We start from the raw sequence: 18,404 nt of genomic DNA, 5'->3' as shown, positions 1-18,404 counted from the left end.
AAAAAAAAACAGTCATTGACTGAAAACAGCACGAATTTGATTATTTGTGCATTCAATATTCAAATCAAACATGTTCATTTTCGCTCTTCCTCTTCACACAGTCAATCATTTCGTGGTCATTGAATATGAAGCCGATCGAGAAACATCTTCAAAATTACCTACGTTTATGGCTACGATTCCCACCAAAAACAAAAACGACAATCAAATGGGACAAGATCTGTAAATCACCATCAAATGTAATCGAAACGTTAATATTTTATCAGCAATTTAACACTTTGTAACTTGTTTACAAATATTAATTGTCTTTCATTCAGTTGACAAACGAGTATCGAGCAACTGACTATAAAATTTATAGTATATTTAATATGCAGACAAGTGAATAAAAATTGCCGCCTGGTGAACTTCAGCAATAGAGTTAACATTCGTAATGGATGAAGGGGCAGTCGGTGGTGAATACAGAGAGTGAGCTGAATGGGATTACCCGGTGAGTTCGTTCCTTTTTATCCCATTCTTTCTTCCTTTGAATTTGACATGATTCTTGTGCAGTCTGAGAGGTGTTAGATTGCTTATTTCTGGTGTTCGATTTGGATAGGTTGTATGTTTGCTGTGATTCCTATGGTGATAGGAACTATTCTAACCAAACGTCAGATTTTATTCTATTATTATTTGCTATGTATCTGTTTGTGTATGTTTTTAATACCCATCTTTCATGTTTTTACTCAATCAGCACTGTAAAAATCGTCATCTAAAGTGTCGACCCTAATTTTTAGTACCCATGTTTTTTATATGATCAACCTATGGTTTTGTTTAGTCCACCACCTTAAGGTTATTGTTATTGTTATTTGTTTTTGACTAGAAAATTTGAAAGAAGGAAAAGCCACACCAGTTTAAGGTGCTAGCCACATTATTTTGTTTAACGACATGTTTCAGATTTTTTTTCTCTTAGTTTGTGCGGTCCGTCAATTGGTGTCGGCACAGAATTTTCTCTCACCACTGTACGGTAGGGTGGCAGGTGGCCAACACTTCCATGCGTTACGTTTTGCGCAAGAATCAAACTTTTGCTTCCAAAAACTGTTATGTTGTATAATACATGCCAACCAGCCTAGCAAAAGAACAGATTTGAATAGAAGATGTATGTTTTCTAATTGAAAATCAGATCTTTATGCTTAAAAAAAATAAAAACAGAGCGTATAACGGGAGGGACATCATCGCAAAAACTGATAATAGTTGACTTTACGTGAAGAAATGCTACTTTCTTGAAACAGTTTCAAGTATTGTTAGAAAAATGTAAGTAATAATCTTCGTTTTTATGTATAAAGAATCAAAATCGTTCACAGGAGTTTGCATGCGTTTAATGAGGCTCAAAAACCGCGGTGTTGAAGTACGTGGAATGTAGCTTATATGAAACGCACAGACAAACAGACGTCTCACTCTACTCACTTCCCATCGTTTCACTTTTTAACGGATTATTCAAATATTCCGTAGTTCGCAAATCGCTCGCTCATGGCGCTCGCATCGTTTTTGCTCCTGTTTGACGTTTGCTCACTACCGCCATCTACTCAGTAGATTTGCGTACCACAGCATAATTAGCATTGGGCGATTATGTTTTCGTGACGATGATTTTTATCGCATTTTCTTCCAAGTGACACGTCTGTTTGTCTGTGTGAAACGCTTTTCCATAAATTATCACACCAATAATGAAATCTCTACGTTTCACCTCACTTTTTCCTATGATACAACTTTTTTCACAGGAGCTGTATAACTTACGTTCTGCGACAAAGTTGTTACCTACAAGTATACCAAAGGTGATATTAATTTAGCACTTACAACAACATCTAGTGGCAAAAATCGAAAACTTATGATTTCTGCATACATATGGTCAAGCTCGCTGAGCCTTTAGATTTTACCGCTTTTGCTCAACAACACCAGCAACGCTTCGCATTTTTCGATTTTTTTTTTGTTTTTTTTTTTATAAGTGTGGGTACGTAATCACCAATGCTGTAAGCATGAGCATAATTTTGCTCTATCAAAATAGCTGTAACATTACTAGGTACAGTAAATGCACCATACTTTGCGCATCTAGCGCTTAATGGCTAGTTTCCACTTCGTACGTACTGTGCAAAAAGATAGGACAAGTAATGGTCAAGAGTAATTATTCCGCTTCAAAATTACTTGAGCAGTTCGCAGATGGCAAGTAAGGAAAAAAGTGTAACACTTGTAACGCCTGCCGTGTGAATCGAATGGAGCTGTCACTTTTCTGTGCGGAAGAATAGTCCGTGATATTATTCCGTAAGGAAAAATAACGTTTCTCCCCATACTGGATCAGTTGTCAAAATTACTTGCGGAAAAAGGTGGAATTTTACTTGAGCGCATTACGTGGCAACAGGAAACTTAGCTTAACTTTGTGCACTTTAAAAAAAAACGTTATAGAATAATGCTGATTCATAACGTAAACTTTTTTTTCTTACAGGAGGCTAGTTTGTGGTTGTGGTCATAGATAAAAATATAAATTTAAAAAATATTGGCTTTCAAGGAGTAGTCACAGACAAACAGACGTATCACTTGGAACAAATTGCGATAAAAAACATCGTCACGAAAACATAATCGCCCAATGCAGTAGAATAACTAGCCACAGAAGTCCAATGTCGTAGCTGTTCGTGTGACTAACATCTAGTTTGCTACGTCCTTACAGCGTCAGCAGCGGTACTAGAAGTGTCAAGTTAAATTTGTTTACCAAAACAAAAGGTCCTCTACAAGATGACCACTTAAAAATAGTAAATTATTGCAAATAAAGTTGTTAAGCGAGCTGAGAGCTTGAGCTTGAGCTTGCTTGAGCTTGAGAGCTTGATTGACCGCCCGTGGATGCTACTCCAGTATCGCCAGACCAGCTACACTCACACAAGGACCAATGAGATAACTGCCGGGGACTAGCAGGCATCTTCAGTGTGTGAGCGTTGGTGATCTTCTATTTCTGGGCGACAATGGCGCCTGCCACGTCAGGTTGCAGGTCAATGTGGGGAAGGGTAAGGAAGTGATGATTGCAATCGTTTGTATCCACATCTGGCCGAATATACCTCTGCGCCAGCACAAATTCATGCGGATGTTGGAGTGTTGGTGGGAATTGGTTGGCAGAAGGTTCACACATTGGTGTGTGGATACCAGGGGAAGGTGATAGAATTGTGTGTTTTTTTTTTTATTATTTTGAAGATGTGCGGCACAGCTCGCTTGATTGCATAACTTGTAGGCGTTTTCTAATAGGATTGTGACACTGTGCTGTGAAAGTTTGGAAGGAAGGGAAACGGCTTTTTCAACCCGTTTCTGTTCTAGCGACGGCTATGAACATGTTTATATACATGAGTTGTATATGTAGAGAGCAGAGAGAAGGTATATAGAAAGATACAAAGTAGGAGGAAAGGGACGGGCCAGGGATTGAACCCAGGACCTTTTGCATATAAATCAGAAGCGGTAGCCACTAGACCACCAAGCCCGTCATTATTGCAAATAAAGTTGTTAAAATAATAAAATGAGGGAAGTGACTACAGCGCCATTGGAGTTCTAGTGTATTTCTATTCCCAATGCTAACCAGGTTGTGTTAAGCAAACCACTCAGTAGGTGGCAGTAGTGAGCAAACGTCAAACTGGAGCAAAAACGATGCGAGCGCCGTGACCGAGCGATTTGCGAACTACAAAATATTTGAAATAACCGTTAAAAAGGGTAACGATGAGAAGTGAGTAGAGTAAGACGTCTGTTTGTCTGTGGAGTAGTGTTCACCCAAATGTGCAATGTTTGGCACTACGTAAAATTTGGTGCGAACACGGTATATCTAAACCAAATTAGGCTCAATCAGTTTTATTAAAAAGAGTAAGCTAAATGCTTAGTTTCGGTTATAAGCAATTATAGATTAATTTATTTTCTTTTTGGGACTAAATCAAAAAAAAAATAAAAAAAAAAATAAAAAAAATACACATAACTGCACTTTTGCAAAACAAAAAATAAATGAGAAGATGAATAAATGATTTAGTATAATATGTACCTCAATTTGTTATGCTGCAGTTATATGCCAGGTAAAGACTCCGGAGCAGTGAATCAAAATTCAACCATCGCGCAACAATAACGACAATGTCGCAACCTAAATTTGTTGCGACATTCTACCCAATGCAACATAGGTTTGTCTCAACTTGAACAGGACAATAGGACAAAGATCGTGCACCACGAGCTTAGAGATTTTTAAGGCTTTCATTGTGATTTTCGAGCGGTAACTTCGAGTCGGTAAACACTGCAACGCTGCTGAAGATATATCATCAAAAGAGTTCGATTTTGGGTTGGTAATAATTGATTATTCACGAGTTGAAAAGTACGCAACACATTCAGCTTCCGTTTTGTCTGCAACAAAAATTTGCGAGATCATGTCATTATCTGTTACCAGTTGGGATAAAGAGTAATCGCCGCGTCATCTTTGTTGCTTGTTTTTTTGCCTCTTTTGTCTGACAATTCTCTTCACTGTTCCGGAGGCCTCTCTATTTCCACAGTTGTCACGGGATTTGATTTTCTTTGAACCAACTAAGGTGCAATAATTGGCTCGGTAGCTTAGTTGGTATAGCAGTCGTCTAGTGTACAAGGGGCGTGAGTTTAAATCTCACTTGAGCTGTGGATTTTTTCAGAACTTCACACATAATTTGCCCATGCCGGGGCCCGTGGCGCAAGTGGTCACACGTTCGCTTCATAAGTGGATAGTCATGGGTTGGATTCCCCGGCACATGCAATTATTCGTCAGTTGCTCTTCCCACCGAGAGCAACTGATACTTACCTTCTTCTGAGCCCATGGCTCTGACGGGCCCAGATACTTGGACATCGGCGAACAACATCTCATAAAACATTTCGTGTTCGAATTTGTTTCGAATAAAGTATGATCTTGATTTTAGAAAAGTAAGTTGGGTATAATTATAAACTATGGAAATATAAAAACGCAATTTTTTAATGAGGTTTCTATTTTTAAACAAAACGAATAAAAAATGCATCTGATAATAAATTGTGTAACCGTTCGGTTCCAATTTGTTCTTGTTGGCTTCGCCACAAGCAAGGTTTTTAAATATCCATCCAAATTAAAACGCGTGACACTCATAATAGACATGTCGGAATGAATGTTCACCTTTCACTAAGTACCAAGTATGACAACAACCCGATTCGAGCAGTTTGAGTTTAAGGGAAAAAGATGTCACAGCCCTGTTATATTTATGGCCGCTCATAGATGGTGCCACTATACACAGGGTGGACAAACATAAGCATAACGAGAATGACATATTAAAAAAAATATAGTTATGTGAAACGGCATTGCTTATAAAAGCCGCCTGATGTCATATGCCCGTCCTTCTTGTAATCGTGATCCTCCCACGGAATTGTAGTGCGCGCGTGTTTAATCGCTAATATTTGAGGTCAGAAATAATTAACCTTTTGTTGGTGATTTTGTTTTATAATTTCTGTATTGTTCTTTTGTAATTTGTAATTTGTAATTTGTAATTTTATTAAAAACGTATAGGATCCGTACCGTCGTTGAAAAGTTTATGTTAGTTATATTAGTAAACTAAAAGAAGAATTAAAAGTGTTAGTAAAATTAGTAATTGTATGCATCATTATAAGTGTTAGTGTGGTTAGTGTCTATTGTTATACTAAAAGTTATGTTACAATCTAAAATCCATTGAAATTATAGTTAAAATCACGTTAGTCAACACACACACAAACACATGGAAAACGACGAAGATAAATAAGTTAAAAATGTTATAAGAAAAAGGTAAATATCTATCTAAAACTAAGTGCAATATTGAGGTTAGGTACAGTGGCGTTATCAAGTGCTAATCTTTGGTGGTAAGGTCCGTGAAAGGGACCTTTTTCTTTTGTACTCTTTTCTGAGTTTTAACTAGAATACCGCTTCGGAAGAGAGGCTCTCCGAAGACCGAGCAAGCTTCTCACGGAACCATTACCACTTCCGATCCGATGTTCATCGTGGTAGTCTCGCTCGGTGGTCTACCCGACGCCATAGTACGAAACCAGCCATCTAGCTATCCGAAGGTTAGCCAACAACCGCCATCTTCCTGAACGAAAGTACCGGTAGTCGAAGCCAGGCTTCCGGTGACCTCTACCGCCTACCGGCGAAGTAATCATCAGTCGTCATGCTGAGTTAACGTACAGGTAGACTGCACCAGGTTTCCGGTGACCTCTACCGCCTACCACAAAGCCGCTTCTACCAGCCATCCCAAAGTCGACCACCATCCTAAGATCCGGATCAACAGTAAGAAACCAAAGCCAGCACGTATGTACCTAAAGTGACGTCACAATAAACTTTTGTAAAATGTTAAAAACCTCCATGTTAGTTCAGGATCGATTAGCAAGAGCAACTCAGGGTTATAAAGCTTTTTCACCATTTCGAACTTGATTCGTTTCTCCCGGGTCCATAAAGGGACCACCATGCCTCGCCTTGGGTGGATCATACTATTAACTACCCCCCCCCCCCCCTTTTGCTTATATTAGTTCACTCCTTGTCATTTAAATCCTTCTATGAGCAGTTTACTAATTTATTTACTCCTGTTAGAATGGGTCAGTTGTAACGAGTGTATGGGTGTGAAAGGAAATCCATAAACGACCCTTGAGATAAATATCCCATGAGCCACCAGGTTACAAATTGGCGCCCAACAAAAATCATTCCTAACCCCATAGACCCTCTTTCTTCCCGGAAGGGGAGGAAAAAACAGTGTACTGTTTGTAATTTCTTTTCGTTCTCCAAACGAAATAGTAGTAACTTATTAAATTGTCTGAATTTGATTCTGGAACGTACGGATTCTTATTTAGAATCGTCAATTAACTCTAGGAATGTATGAAATACGCGCGAAAATAATAGGTCGTATTTTCTAATCCGATTGAACGCGAAGTAGAATAACTAATTTTGTCGAGTTTGCGAATCCAATCCGTATTTAAAACGTAACCACGAAACGTCTCGCCGCGATATGAAACGAACGCACAATCGACGTGCAACTCGTTGGAAGACCCTGTCTATCCGATGGGCTTCCGCACAAACAACCACGAAATGTCCACGTTATTTCAGTACCCGCGAAAATCAGGAAGAACATTCCCTGTTCTTCCACCTCCGAACTCTACAGGTCGATCTCGTCGAGCAAGATCGACCGGTCCCGACAACGATCGTTGCGGACCTTATCGAAATTACGTCGCGATCACGATCGATAAACCAGTAAAACGCGAAGCCGGTTTGGCAGACATCCGGAAGTCTGTCTAAAATCCGCGACTTATAATACTTACCGCAGTAGATACTTACCCACGATCCGATCAACCGACGAAGAGTTCCAAAACCACTACACATGCCGCGAAACTTAAGCAGACCCACCGATGTGGGGATCTGAAATTGATATCGTAGAGCGAAACGCGAAAAATTCTCTCAACTCAACGGAAATACGCGAAAGATTACCGCGGACAGTTCCCGCGAACTGCTTTCCGATTTCCCGAACAACGATGGGGACTTTTCTTTCAAGGAAATGCAACCCCAACCCCCCCCCTAATCGAAATGTATTTGGTACTTCGAAGTGCTACCAATAAAGCACAGAAATAAACAAGTTTTGGCTCGGGTCTTCCCAGAAGTGCCTGAGGGTATCGGTCCGTCGAGGCCACAACAAAGTTTTGCTCGGGTCTTCTCGGAAGTGCCTGAGGTATCGGTCCGTCGAGGCCACCCAACGATCGAAGTAGGCTCAGATGCTGCCAGTGAAGCTTCCTGGCGCGAGCCCTACGAACCAACTAACAGTGGGACCAGTTCTAAGCGAAAGAACTGGCGATCCAATTTATCCCACGTCGTACGTTCTTTGGACGGTTAAGTCCAGCAACCTGGAATCAAAATAAACAGTCATCAAAGAAAATCTTCAAGTCAGTCATACTTGATTGATTGATACTCACCATTCAAAGGTCCGGACCGCTCAATGAATGGGTCGCTCAATGAATGAGCCACTCAATGGATGCAGTTTCAACGTCCTAGAAATGCATTAAAATGTCAAATTAAATTCAATGTTTACTACCCTCTACTTACCAGGGCAATCAACTAAACGTCTCCTGAAGAGAAATCTCTCTGCGCCGACCGATTCTACAACCGACAAATGAAACGTAACTGATAATTGTTCGCGAATCGCGGTAACTACAGTGATCACTCCCGAGAGTTTTCTGTTCGCGGACACCGTTTAATTAGATTCACTTCCGAAAAACGCGAAATTTCCAGAGGAGTTTAATCGAGAAAATCGGAATCGCGAACCGTCATACTCGTATCAAATCGTAAACATAAACATTGCACCATATGTTGGTGATGACAAATTGCAACACGATAGTGTTGGTTAATGAGTTACTATAGTCGAGTATACTCGGAATGAGAACCTTTTCTTCTCGCGTGAGCGATGAAGGTTAATAGGGTATTCCCGCAAATAGACATTTACAAATTTTGATTCACCAAATCAGAGATGATGTCGGTTGAAGTTGATAATCAAATGATAAATAATCCTAAAATTCAAAATGAAAAAATTTCATTTTGAAAGAGGAACGATGGGGTAATGTAACCGTTCGGTTCCAATTTGTTCTTGTTGGCTTCGCCACAAGCAAGGTTTTTAAATATCCATCCAAATTAAAACGCGTGACACTCATAATAGACATGTCGGAATGAATGTTCACCTTTCACTAAGTACCAAGTATGACAACAACCCGATTCGAGCAGTTTGAGTTTAAGGGAAAAAGATGTCACAGCCCTGTTATATTTATGGCCGCTCATAGATGGTGCCACTATACACAGGGTGGACAAACATAAGCATAACGAGAATGACATATTAAAAAAATATAGTTATGTGAAACGGCATTGCTTATAAAAGCCGCCTGATGTCATATGCCCGTCCTTCTTGTAATCGTGATCCTCCCACGGAATTGTAGTGCGCGCGTGTTTAATCGCTAATATTTGAGGTCAGAAATAATTAACCTTTTGTTGGTGATTTTGTTTTATAATTTCTGTATTGTTCTTTTGTATAGGATCCGTACCGTCGTTGAAAAGTTTATGTTAGTTATATTAGTAAACTAAAAGAAGAATTAAAAGTGTTAGTAAAATTAGTAATTGTATGCATCATTATAAGTGTTAGTGTGGTTAGTGTCTATTGTTATACTAAAAGTTATGTTACAATCTAAAATCCATTGAAATTATAGTTAAAATCACGTTAGTCAACACACACACAAACACATGGAAAACGACGAAGATAAATAAGTTAAAAATGTTATAAGAAAAAGGTAAATATCTATCTAAAACTAAGTGCAATATTGAGGTTAGGTACAGTGGCGTTATCAAGTGCTAATCTTTGGTGGTAAGGTCCGTGAAAGGGACCTTTTTCTTTTGTACTCTTTTCTGAGTTTTAACTAGAATACCGCTTCGGAAGAGAGGCTCTCCGAAGACCGAGCAAGCTTCTCACGGAACCATTACCACTTCCGATCCGATGTTCATCGTGGTAGTCTCGCTCGGTGGTCTACCCGACGCCATAGTACGAAACCAGCCATCTAGCTATCCGAAGGTTAGCCAACAACCGCCATCTTCCTGAACGAAAGTACCGGTAGTCGAAGCCAGGCTTCCGGTGACCTCTACCGCCTACCGGCGAAGTAATCATCAGTCGTCATGCTGAGTTAACGTACAGGTAGACTGCACCAGGTTTCCGGTGACCTCTACCGCCTACCACAAAGCCGCTTCTACCAGCCATCCCAAAGTCGACCACCATCCTAAGATCCGGATCAACAGTAAGAAACCAAAGCCAGCACGTATGTACCTAAAGTGACGTCACAATAAACTTTTGTAAAATGTTAAAAACCTCCATGTTAGTTCAGGATCGATTAGCAAGAGCAACTCAGGGTTATAAAGCTTTTTCACCATTTCGAACTTGATTCGTTTCTCCCGGGTCCATAAAGGGACCACCATGCCTCGCCTTGGGTGGATCATACTATTAACTACCCCCCCCCCCCTTTTGCTTATATTAGTTCACTCCTTGTCATTTAAATCCTTCTATGAGCAGTTTACTAATTTATTTACTCCTGTTAGAATGGGTCAGTTGTAACGAGTGTATGGGTGTGAAAGGAAATCCATAAACGACCCTTGAGATAAATATCCCATGAGCCACCAGGTTACAATTGTTTGCTTTGCTAGTACAATTAGTGCTCATATTTTAACAACAGAAATTGTTAACTTTATGGGGTCACTGGAATATTGTGCTGCTTTCATTTGTTGTGTTAACTCATTTTCAAAATGCTGGCATTTCGTCAATTTCCATCCGATTTTTTTTTTGAGGTCGCCCTCAATCGATCATAAATTGGTGCAAGTTTATTACACTCAAGAGGCCATGTAATATCCGGAGCCATTCCGGAGATATTCCGGATTGTGCTGGGGTCAGGGGGTGGGGAAGGTTTTCTGTTTTGTCAAATGGCTAGAAGTGATTATTTCGTGTGTTATTGTGTTTGAAAGGCCCCCGCGCAACCTGTTCCAGGTGTTCCGGAGCGGACATATCAGTTGATTGACAATTGACAATCATTTTTTTCTAGTCAATTTTCTCGAAATCATGAAGATTGATACGTCGTACGGCATGTTTTGGTTGCAAATCAGAAATGTCGGCTCCGTGGTCATGTGGCTAGGGTCACCAAGCTCTTAGTCGCATCGTGCTGAGGAGCGCGGGTTCGATTCCCGCCGCAGCTGTCAGGAAAAGTTTTCGGCTGTGCCACTGGGCGTTGCATGCTAGTCCGTTGTCTAGTGTCGTGCTTCCTTCAAAGAGCGAAAAGCTCACTGGAAGCATTGAACGTGTCCGTGTCTTTATGTCCCCGATGACACCCCCGTGGAACCTGTGCTAGATCAGAGGCGACGCGTGGTCTAATGGGGGACCTGTTCAACATTGGGAATAAATTCGAAATTGGTATTCGACACACTTCTGGAAGAGAACTGGTATTTATGCAGTATTGAGAATTACAAAATTTGTACATATTTAATATGTATTCCAAAACTGAAAGTGGTTCACTTTCTGAATAATCACCAAATCTCAGATTTGTTGGTGCCAAAATAAATTCGTGCCCGTTCGATCACCAACGTCAGTCGTTTGAGCTTTTCATGGCACATACAGTCGGAAGAAAATTTTCGTCAAACAACAAAATATAGGAATTAATCCGTCACCACATGGCCACCATGTTGCTGTGCTTGAATGTCCGTATGACATGTTTGATGAAACATACAATCATGAAACTAATTTTTTAGTTAAAAATAAAAAAAAATTCTGAAAAGAGTCTTGACTAATCTAATCCTTATGATAATCTGGGTTTATTTGGTTAAGTTGAATTGAAAATTAAGCGACTGGGGTGTCAGGGTGCCATTAGTAATCTTACGCGTACAAATCCATTCAATTTGAATACAAACTATTACGGCACTGATTTATTTCATTCTTTTTGCTCACATCCAAAAAATACAAATATAAGAAACAAACAAACAAACAAACAATCTTTTATTCTGAGTAGGATAAAAACGGTAGCGTAATGCTTAATGAGGGAACCAATACCCTATTGTAGTTGAAAATTAACTGATCCAGCTATATTTTCCTTGAAAAATCTTGCAGTCGCGAAACAGAATATAATTAAATGTATGTTGTCCAATACAAACTAGCCCGGCTAGGACATGTTTAATAAGAACTGCATTCAACATGCAGTTAGGTATTTATGTAGATTACACAATGGTCGCCAAATGAAAGCACAAAAATTAGATTCGTAGTAGGCACTTCCCAGCCAGCACGCTTGGTTGGTTGGTGCGCAAGCCACGCGCATTGAAAGCTCGCAATGATTATGATGAGAAGGGTGAGAAGCCTCTCTTTTTTCTTCGTTTTATCTCTCTCGTTCAAGCCGGTGGGTTGAACACGATGAGAGCCACCGACGCCCAGCTGCATGCAAGTTTACCGCGCGCCTTTTTACGTAACACGGTAAGAGTGGCTCACACAGCGATATGTTGGTTTTGCAAAAATGGTTCTTTTGGAATATAGTTGTCATCGTACAGCGTTTTTTGATTTTTGGTCAAGAACATTACGACATTGATATAAATTAACGATTTTTGTTGAAATTTATTTTCTGCGGAAGCATTGTCATGTGTGATTAAGAACTCAATCGTATGCAAATCATTTTTAGCGTTAAACAAAAACACGCACGAGAGCCTCGCAGTACTTGACGTTGACAGCAAACGTTGTTCAATGTCTCTCGTAGAACGGGTTGATCCCATACACTTACACCTCCAGTCGTATATGAACATCCTACCTATTGCAGTGTGTTGGGGCGTTTTTATATAAGAGCTAGTTCAACCAGTTCAACAGAAGAAGTTGAACACTACGGTGTGGTGTGCTTGTTTTGCTTCTCGGCCGCTTCACGGTGGGTGGCTGGGCGACTGTTTTCTAGTAGTGGGATGGATGGTACGGTTATCCCTCGATTTTGTGTTCCAATAGGGATGCATAATGTATTAAAATCTTGTAGAAATATATATTTTGAGAATTATATCTTTTGAGTTTCTGTGTTAATATAAAATTTAATCCACATTCTTTAAGTAAAATTAAAATTGCAGGCTGGTAGAGTAAAATGATTCTAGATTATTTTCTTTCAAATCGAATACCTGTGCAATGAACAGGTTGAACACGCCGACGAGACGCCTCTGTGCTAGATGTTCTAGGGTGGCCCTATTAGTTGGTACAGACTTCAGTCTATCGTTTCTGACTCAGTCATTCGAAATCATGATGATTGGTATGTCACACGGCATAATCAGGTTAAAAACCAGAAGTGTCCCCAATGAGGCCCCACGGAATCTAACACGGGGGTCCGAAAGGGTCAACTTATTCAAATCTGGATATTGCATTTGTGTTTGATTGTTCGCAACAAAAATTTCACTGATAATCAATGGTTCAAACACAATAACACACTTAATAATCACTTTTAGCTATTTTGCCAACCCCCTGACCCCAGCACAATCCGGAATATTCCGGAATGGTTTCGGATATTGCATGGCCACTCGAGTATAACAAACTTGCACCAATTTATGATCGATTGAGGGCGACTTCAAAACTATCGGATGAAATGCCAGCATTTTGAAAATGAGTTGTCGGGGGTCGGGAGGTGAAGGTTAAGATGGCCAAATTTGTAAATCACAGAATAAAAATAGTTATTTATGTATCGAGTTGCAAAAAGTCGATTTTTCAGCACGAGTCGTACAAAACTTTATGCAATGAATTTTTCATAATGCAATCCATTTGAGTTGCATAATGTTCATCATGCAACTTAAATGAGTTGCATAATGTTCATCATGCAACTTAAATGAGTTGCATTATGAACTTTATACAACTGTTTTTCATAATGCAACTCATTATAGATGCATAATGAATCAGTTCGGATAAATTGGCCATTATGATACCAAAATGAGCCATTATGATACTGAATTGCATAAAATGTTTTTAATATGCTCCTAACCTCTGCCACTAAACTTGCAAAAAAAAGAATGAATGAATGAATGGCGCTTACCTGGGGTATGAGATCCACTCGTGCTATCGCAATCAGCCATTAGCTCATCATTGCTAGATTCGTATCCCCGATTTCCAACATCGGATAATTTTATGTGACCGCTTGTGTTCGACTGTTCACTTAACGCAGGGCTGGGAGCCCCAGATTCCAGGAAGGCCAAATCATACGCATCGAGTAAACCATCCGTTCTATTTTTCTTTTGATCCACCAACTGTGAAGTATAACAATATCAAACGGCATGGGTATTTTGAAACGTAAAACAAGTTAATGTTCAAAATTTTCGAAAATCATTCAGAATAACATACAAACTTAAAGTAAAATAGAATACCGAAGGGTTAATGCAACAAAAAAAACTTATCTTAAGGTGAAACTGGGAGCATTTCCTCGTTTTTGCAGAAACTATTTTTTTGTTAAATTTTATTCAAAAATGGTTTCCGCAAAAACGAAAAACGTTTTCCATCACTAAAAAATTCAGGAGATACCTTGATCCATACTCTACCAGGGTGTCGACTCAATTTTGAAAATCAAATTCCCTGACTTTCCCTGACTTTCCAGTCACTTTCACTGAAAATTCCAGGTCATGTAAATCTAAACTTAACGATGTCTGCTCATGATATGAAATTCAATTTTCTGAATTTTCCTGCTTTTTTCTAGGAGTGGAAAAATAGAAAAAAAAAACAAGTGAACTGCACCAGATTATTTCCAATACATTAAGGGCATATTTACAGTATTTCTTCAAAATTATTCTACCTGATACGCCGTGCTGGAAATAACTTTTGACAAGTCCACCAAAAATTCCCTAATTTAGATAAAAGTTCTTTAAGAAGACCAACTTACATTTTTTTATTGTGGATTTACCGGCTACTTGTATTCTACCGGTCGCTTCAGTATGGCCTCCAAAGTAGCCGTTTTATAAAAAGAGTAACTTAAAAATGTTTTTAAATATTTTTATTGTATGCGCTATTCCTCGTTGCCACTAGCTATTCAGCGACATTCATTTTTTGACAATCAAGTTGATTTTTATATGAAAACGGCTACTTTGTAACGGCTACTCAAGTAACCGGTAGAATACAAGTAGTCGGTAAATCCACAATAAATAACGCCGAAATTGCAACTAGGATATTCAAAAGACATTACTCCTAGAACATTATTAGGGTGACATCCTAATTTTGTTTTATTAGTTAGAACTACTTTAGATGTTCAGAATTTGTGGCTGCAATTTCGTCGCAAATTTCGCATGTTCATAATGGTTTTCATTTTGCTTGTCACGTTTTCTTCGCGTCCGCAAATTTGACGATTCCGCTGGTGGTTTGGTCGGTACTACGCCACCCGGAAACTTTTGTCACGTGTGAACGCGTTGATTTTGCTTAGATTAGAATGCTGAATTGTGAATAAATGTTGAAGCAAAGTGAATTTTGACAAACCAGTGAGAAAAAAAAAGTGGGTGGCGAAGTTAGCGTTGCCGCGACGGGTGTCTACTTGAACCGCTTTTTTTGCGCGTTCTGAAAACGAATTTTATGTGACGATTTCGCTGGTGGTTTGGCAGGTATTTCGCCACCCAGTCAGTTTTCCGCGTGTGAAAGTGTAATTATTCAGCGTAGTATCATTCGGGAGTTTTGGTGTGATGCCAGTAATCTCTGACTCGGTTAATCGCTCCACGTCGTTTCAAGTGAACACGGCAATGAAATCAAACCTATTTCGGTCGTTGCTGCACCGCTGGAGAAATAAGAATACAACACATCACGGCAGGCTATGAAGAACTTGGTGAGATCTTTCTAATTAAAAAACGTCATTTTATTCATACATGGGATATTTACCATACCAAATACGCGCCAGAAACAAAAATGCAAATTTTTGATTCAGGAAGTGTTAATGCATTTCAGATATCCAATTGATATCCGGATGCATCAATGCGGGGCTTACAGTTTCAGAAAACGACCTCAAGATGTACGTGGAAGCCCTGTCATACTTGAAATGGGTCGTTGGACGTGCAGTAGAGCTATCACCTTCCATCTCCAGGACTAAAAGTGTTTGCGTCTATGAATAAAAGTTAAAAATATGTGCAGACATTTTTCTACTATAAAAGCATTGCCGGTCAGTGGGAGATGGATTGTGCATACATACATACACATACAAATTTCACATGTTCATAATGAAATCTCAAAACAAAATCCTTCGAGCCCTCTACAAAAATCCTTCAGCAAGAAATTATGTTGTAAAAATCATGTTACAAAATACTTTTAATAGCTCCATCAAGCGCTTTCGAAAATTCGTACGGGTTTGCTTACTAAGCATTCATTGAAATCAGTTGAATCCTTAAATAAGATTACATGATGTCTAGTAGATGTTTCGATATTCTTCCAAAATAATTTAAAAAACCAGGAATTGCAACACGAATTCCACTTGAAGGACTTTTAGGAAATTGATAAGGAGCTGTCCATAAACTACGTAGACTTTTTTCGGCCATCTCAGAACCCCAACCCCCCTTCCCCTCGTAGACTTTTGTTCATACAAAATTTTTGAAATGTGTATGAAGCCCAGACTTTGGCCGGACAGTTTTTTTTAGAATTTAACCCACATAGGTATTTTTATCAAAGAATTAAACCTGCATATAATACTATCTGGTACGCACGAAAGTTTGCTAAATAATTTTAGAAAATTCATTGGAAATTGTATTTGAGTTTTGCAAAAGAAGACTACTTCAAGGATCTGGGAATATTTTAGATTTTTTGGGGTTTAGATATCACCATGAGTTAAAAATGTATTAAAAAGGTGTGAAGTAACTTGGGAATCCAGTTCTCTAGTGCATACAATGTTAATTGCCTTTAGAAGTGCTTAAAGCAGAGCGTTAATGATTAATCATAAATTTAATCATGATTAATGATTTAGATTAATCAAAAATCATTAATCATAATCGCAAAAATTTCTCTAATTAATCATTAATCTTAATCACACTGATTTCGCAATTTAATCATTAATCAGTAATCATAATCATAAGAAAAAAAAAGTTAATCAATCATTAATGATTCATACCCTAAAATGATTTATCATATAAAATATATTATTCAATTAAAGTTGGTTTAAATGCTGCTCTAAATATTATAATTTATGATTCTTCTTTCAAAAATCTCCCAGAAAGTTACTTTTTACTTTTGAAACTTCAAAAATATTTTAAACAACAAATATATTTTAATCACTTCCATTTTTTTGTGATTGAATAATCATGATTTTTAATCAATGAGCCATTTGTAATCATCAATTATAATCAATAATCACAGATAAAACCAAATTTAATCATAAATCATAAACTTTAATCATCCTTAATATCAAATTAATCATTATTTATAATCAATAATCACCGAAATAAAAAAATAATAATCATCAATGATTAATCATGATTACAATTTTTGTTAATCATAAACGCTCTAAGAACACTAAGTTGAAGAGGCAGACCAAGCTCTACTGGGAGCTTAGATCTAGAATGAACCAGACGAAGCACTACGCAATCATCTCGGGAAAATTTTCCTGGGATTATTACTCAAGTTTCAACTAAGATATCTGCAGAAAATACACCGGGGCAAGTTGAAACGGGTGGGGCAAGATGAAACAGCGGATTTACATGCTATTTTCTAATGATGATAAACAGTTTGATCGCCATAATACATATTTTTTGATTCAAACAATCTTTTAGCGAAGGAAAAATTTTCAAATTACATTGAAATCTATTTCAAAACTTCGTGTTTCATCTTGCCCCATCCGTTTCAACTTGCCCCGGTGTACCTTACTAGTGGTCTGAACAACAAACTTCTGGGCATCGCAAGACATTACCCACCAATAAATTCATTAGAAACCCATCAAGATGCAGGAGTGAGGCATCTCAAAACAATATCACCAAAGAATGGACCAAAAGTTCGCCAAACATCACATTGAGTATAGTGTCATGTACTTTTAATTTTTAGATTATTAACCGGACTTATAATTTTGTTATGAAATAAGGCTTCATGTTAAAATGCAGAATAGCATTACGTTAACCGAATGCTACAAAAATCAGGATGAAGTTAATACATTGATTTGATCGTAAATCAGAATGATGGACGTTACAGTTTGAAGAAATAATTTAGCAAGTTTTTCAAATTCCATAACAACTCGAATAGGGTGACAATGGGTATTATTGGCAGGTTTGTTCTCTTCGTCATGGGGGGTTTTTGTCAGCCAAATTGCCTGAAACTTGGCTATATAATTCAGTCTAGTTGGGAAGGATTTGAGACCAACTCTGAGTTTAATAGGTTTCAAAAAAACCCGCAAAGACGAAGAGAACAAAACGGCCGAGAATAGGTAATTTCCCCTACATCGTTTTATAATTATCGTGAAAAAATTTCCCTGACCATCAACAAAATTCCCTGACTTTCCCTGATTTTCCAGATCCAAAAATAAATTCCCTGACATTCCCTGACTTTCCAGGTTTTTCCAGGTAGTCGACACCCTGTCTACATGTGTACGAAAACCGATTTTGAAAATATTGCTTCGTTATTTAATAAAAAATCAAAAACCAAAGGTCAGGAAATGGATCCAGTTTCGCCTTAAGGCACGCTGACAGTCATGCAAGAGCTGGGATAATTAGACAGGCATTTATATGCGCGTTCAAAAATGGAAAAATAAAAATTAAATTGAAACACCACATGCCCTCAACTCTGCTTCCTCTTACCTTGTTGGATGCGGCATTCTGCTTTCGCTTTCTATCACGCTCCTTATCGTTCTTTGGTAGATCTTCGGCCACGAACTTCCTTTCCTCAGTCTTTTGTCGGTCTGGT

The 18,404-nt window shown here is 38.5% G+C and overlaps 1 protein-coding gene and 1 long non-coding RNA gene across 2 annotated transcripts in view; both read right to left on the bottom strand.

Annotated features, from left to right (window-relative positions):
• Nucleotides 1-18,404, bottom strand: part of LOC109406256 (chromatin-remodeling ATPase INO80) — a 142,582-nt gene that overhangs the window by 20,318 nt on the left and 103,860 nt on the right. Inside the window, exons 11-12 of the mRNA XM_019679318.3 lie at nt 18,299-18,399; nt 13,594-13,804 (exon numbers count right to left, since the gene is read on the bottom strand). Of these exons, the coding sequence (XP_019534863.3) occupies nt 13,594-13,804; nt 18,299-18,399 (312 nt within the window). The remainder of the gene's footprint in view (nt 1-13,593; nt 13,805-18,298; nt 18,400-18,404) is intronic.
• On the bottom strand, nt 7,541-10,193 carry LOC134291315 (uncharacterized). The gene is made up of 2 exons (XR_009999026.1): nt 8,084-10,193; nt 7,541-8,028 (listed from the first exon to the last, which is right to left on the bottom strand). It is a non-coding gene; the product is annotated as an uncharacterized LOC134291315 (long non-coding RNA).

This window comes from Aedes albopictus, chromosome 3 (genome assembly GCF_035046485.1).
Source record: "Aedes albopictus strain Foshan chromosome 3, AalbF5, whole genome shotgun sequence".
NCBI lineage: Eukaryota > Metazoa > Arthropoda > Insecta > Diptera > Culicidae > Aedes > Aedes albopictus.
The sequence above is the reverse complement of the archived record's forward strand: the minus strand, read 5'-3'. Positions and strand labels throughout refer to the sequence as shown.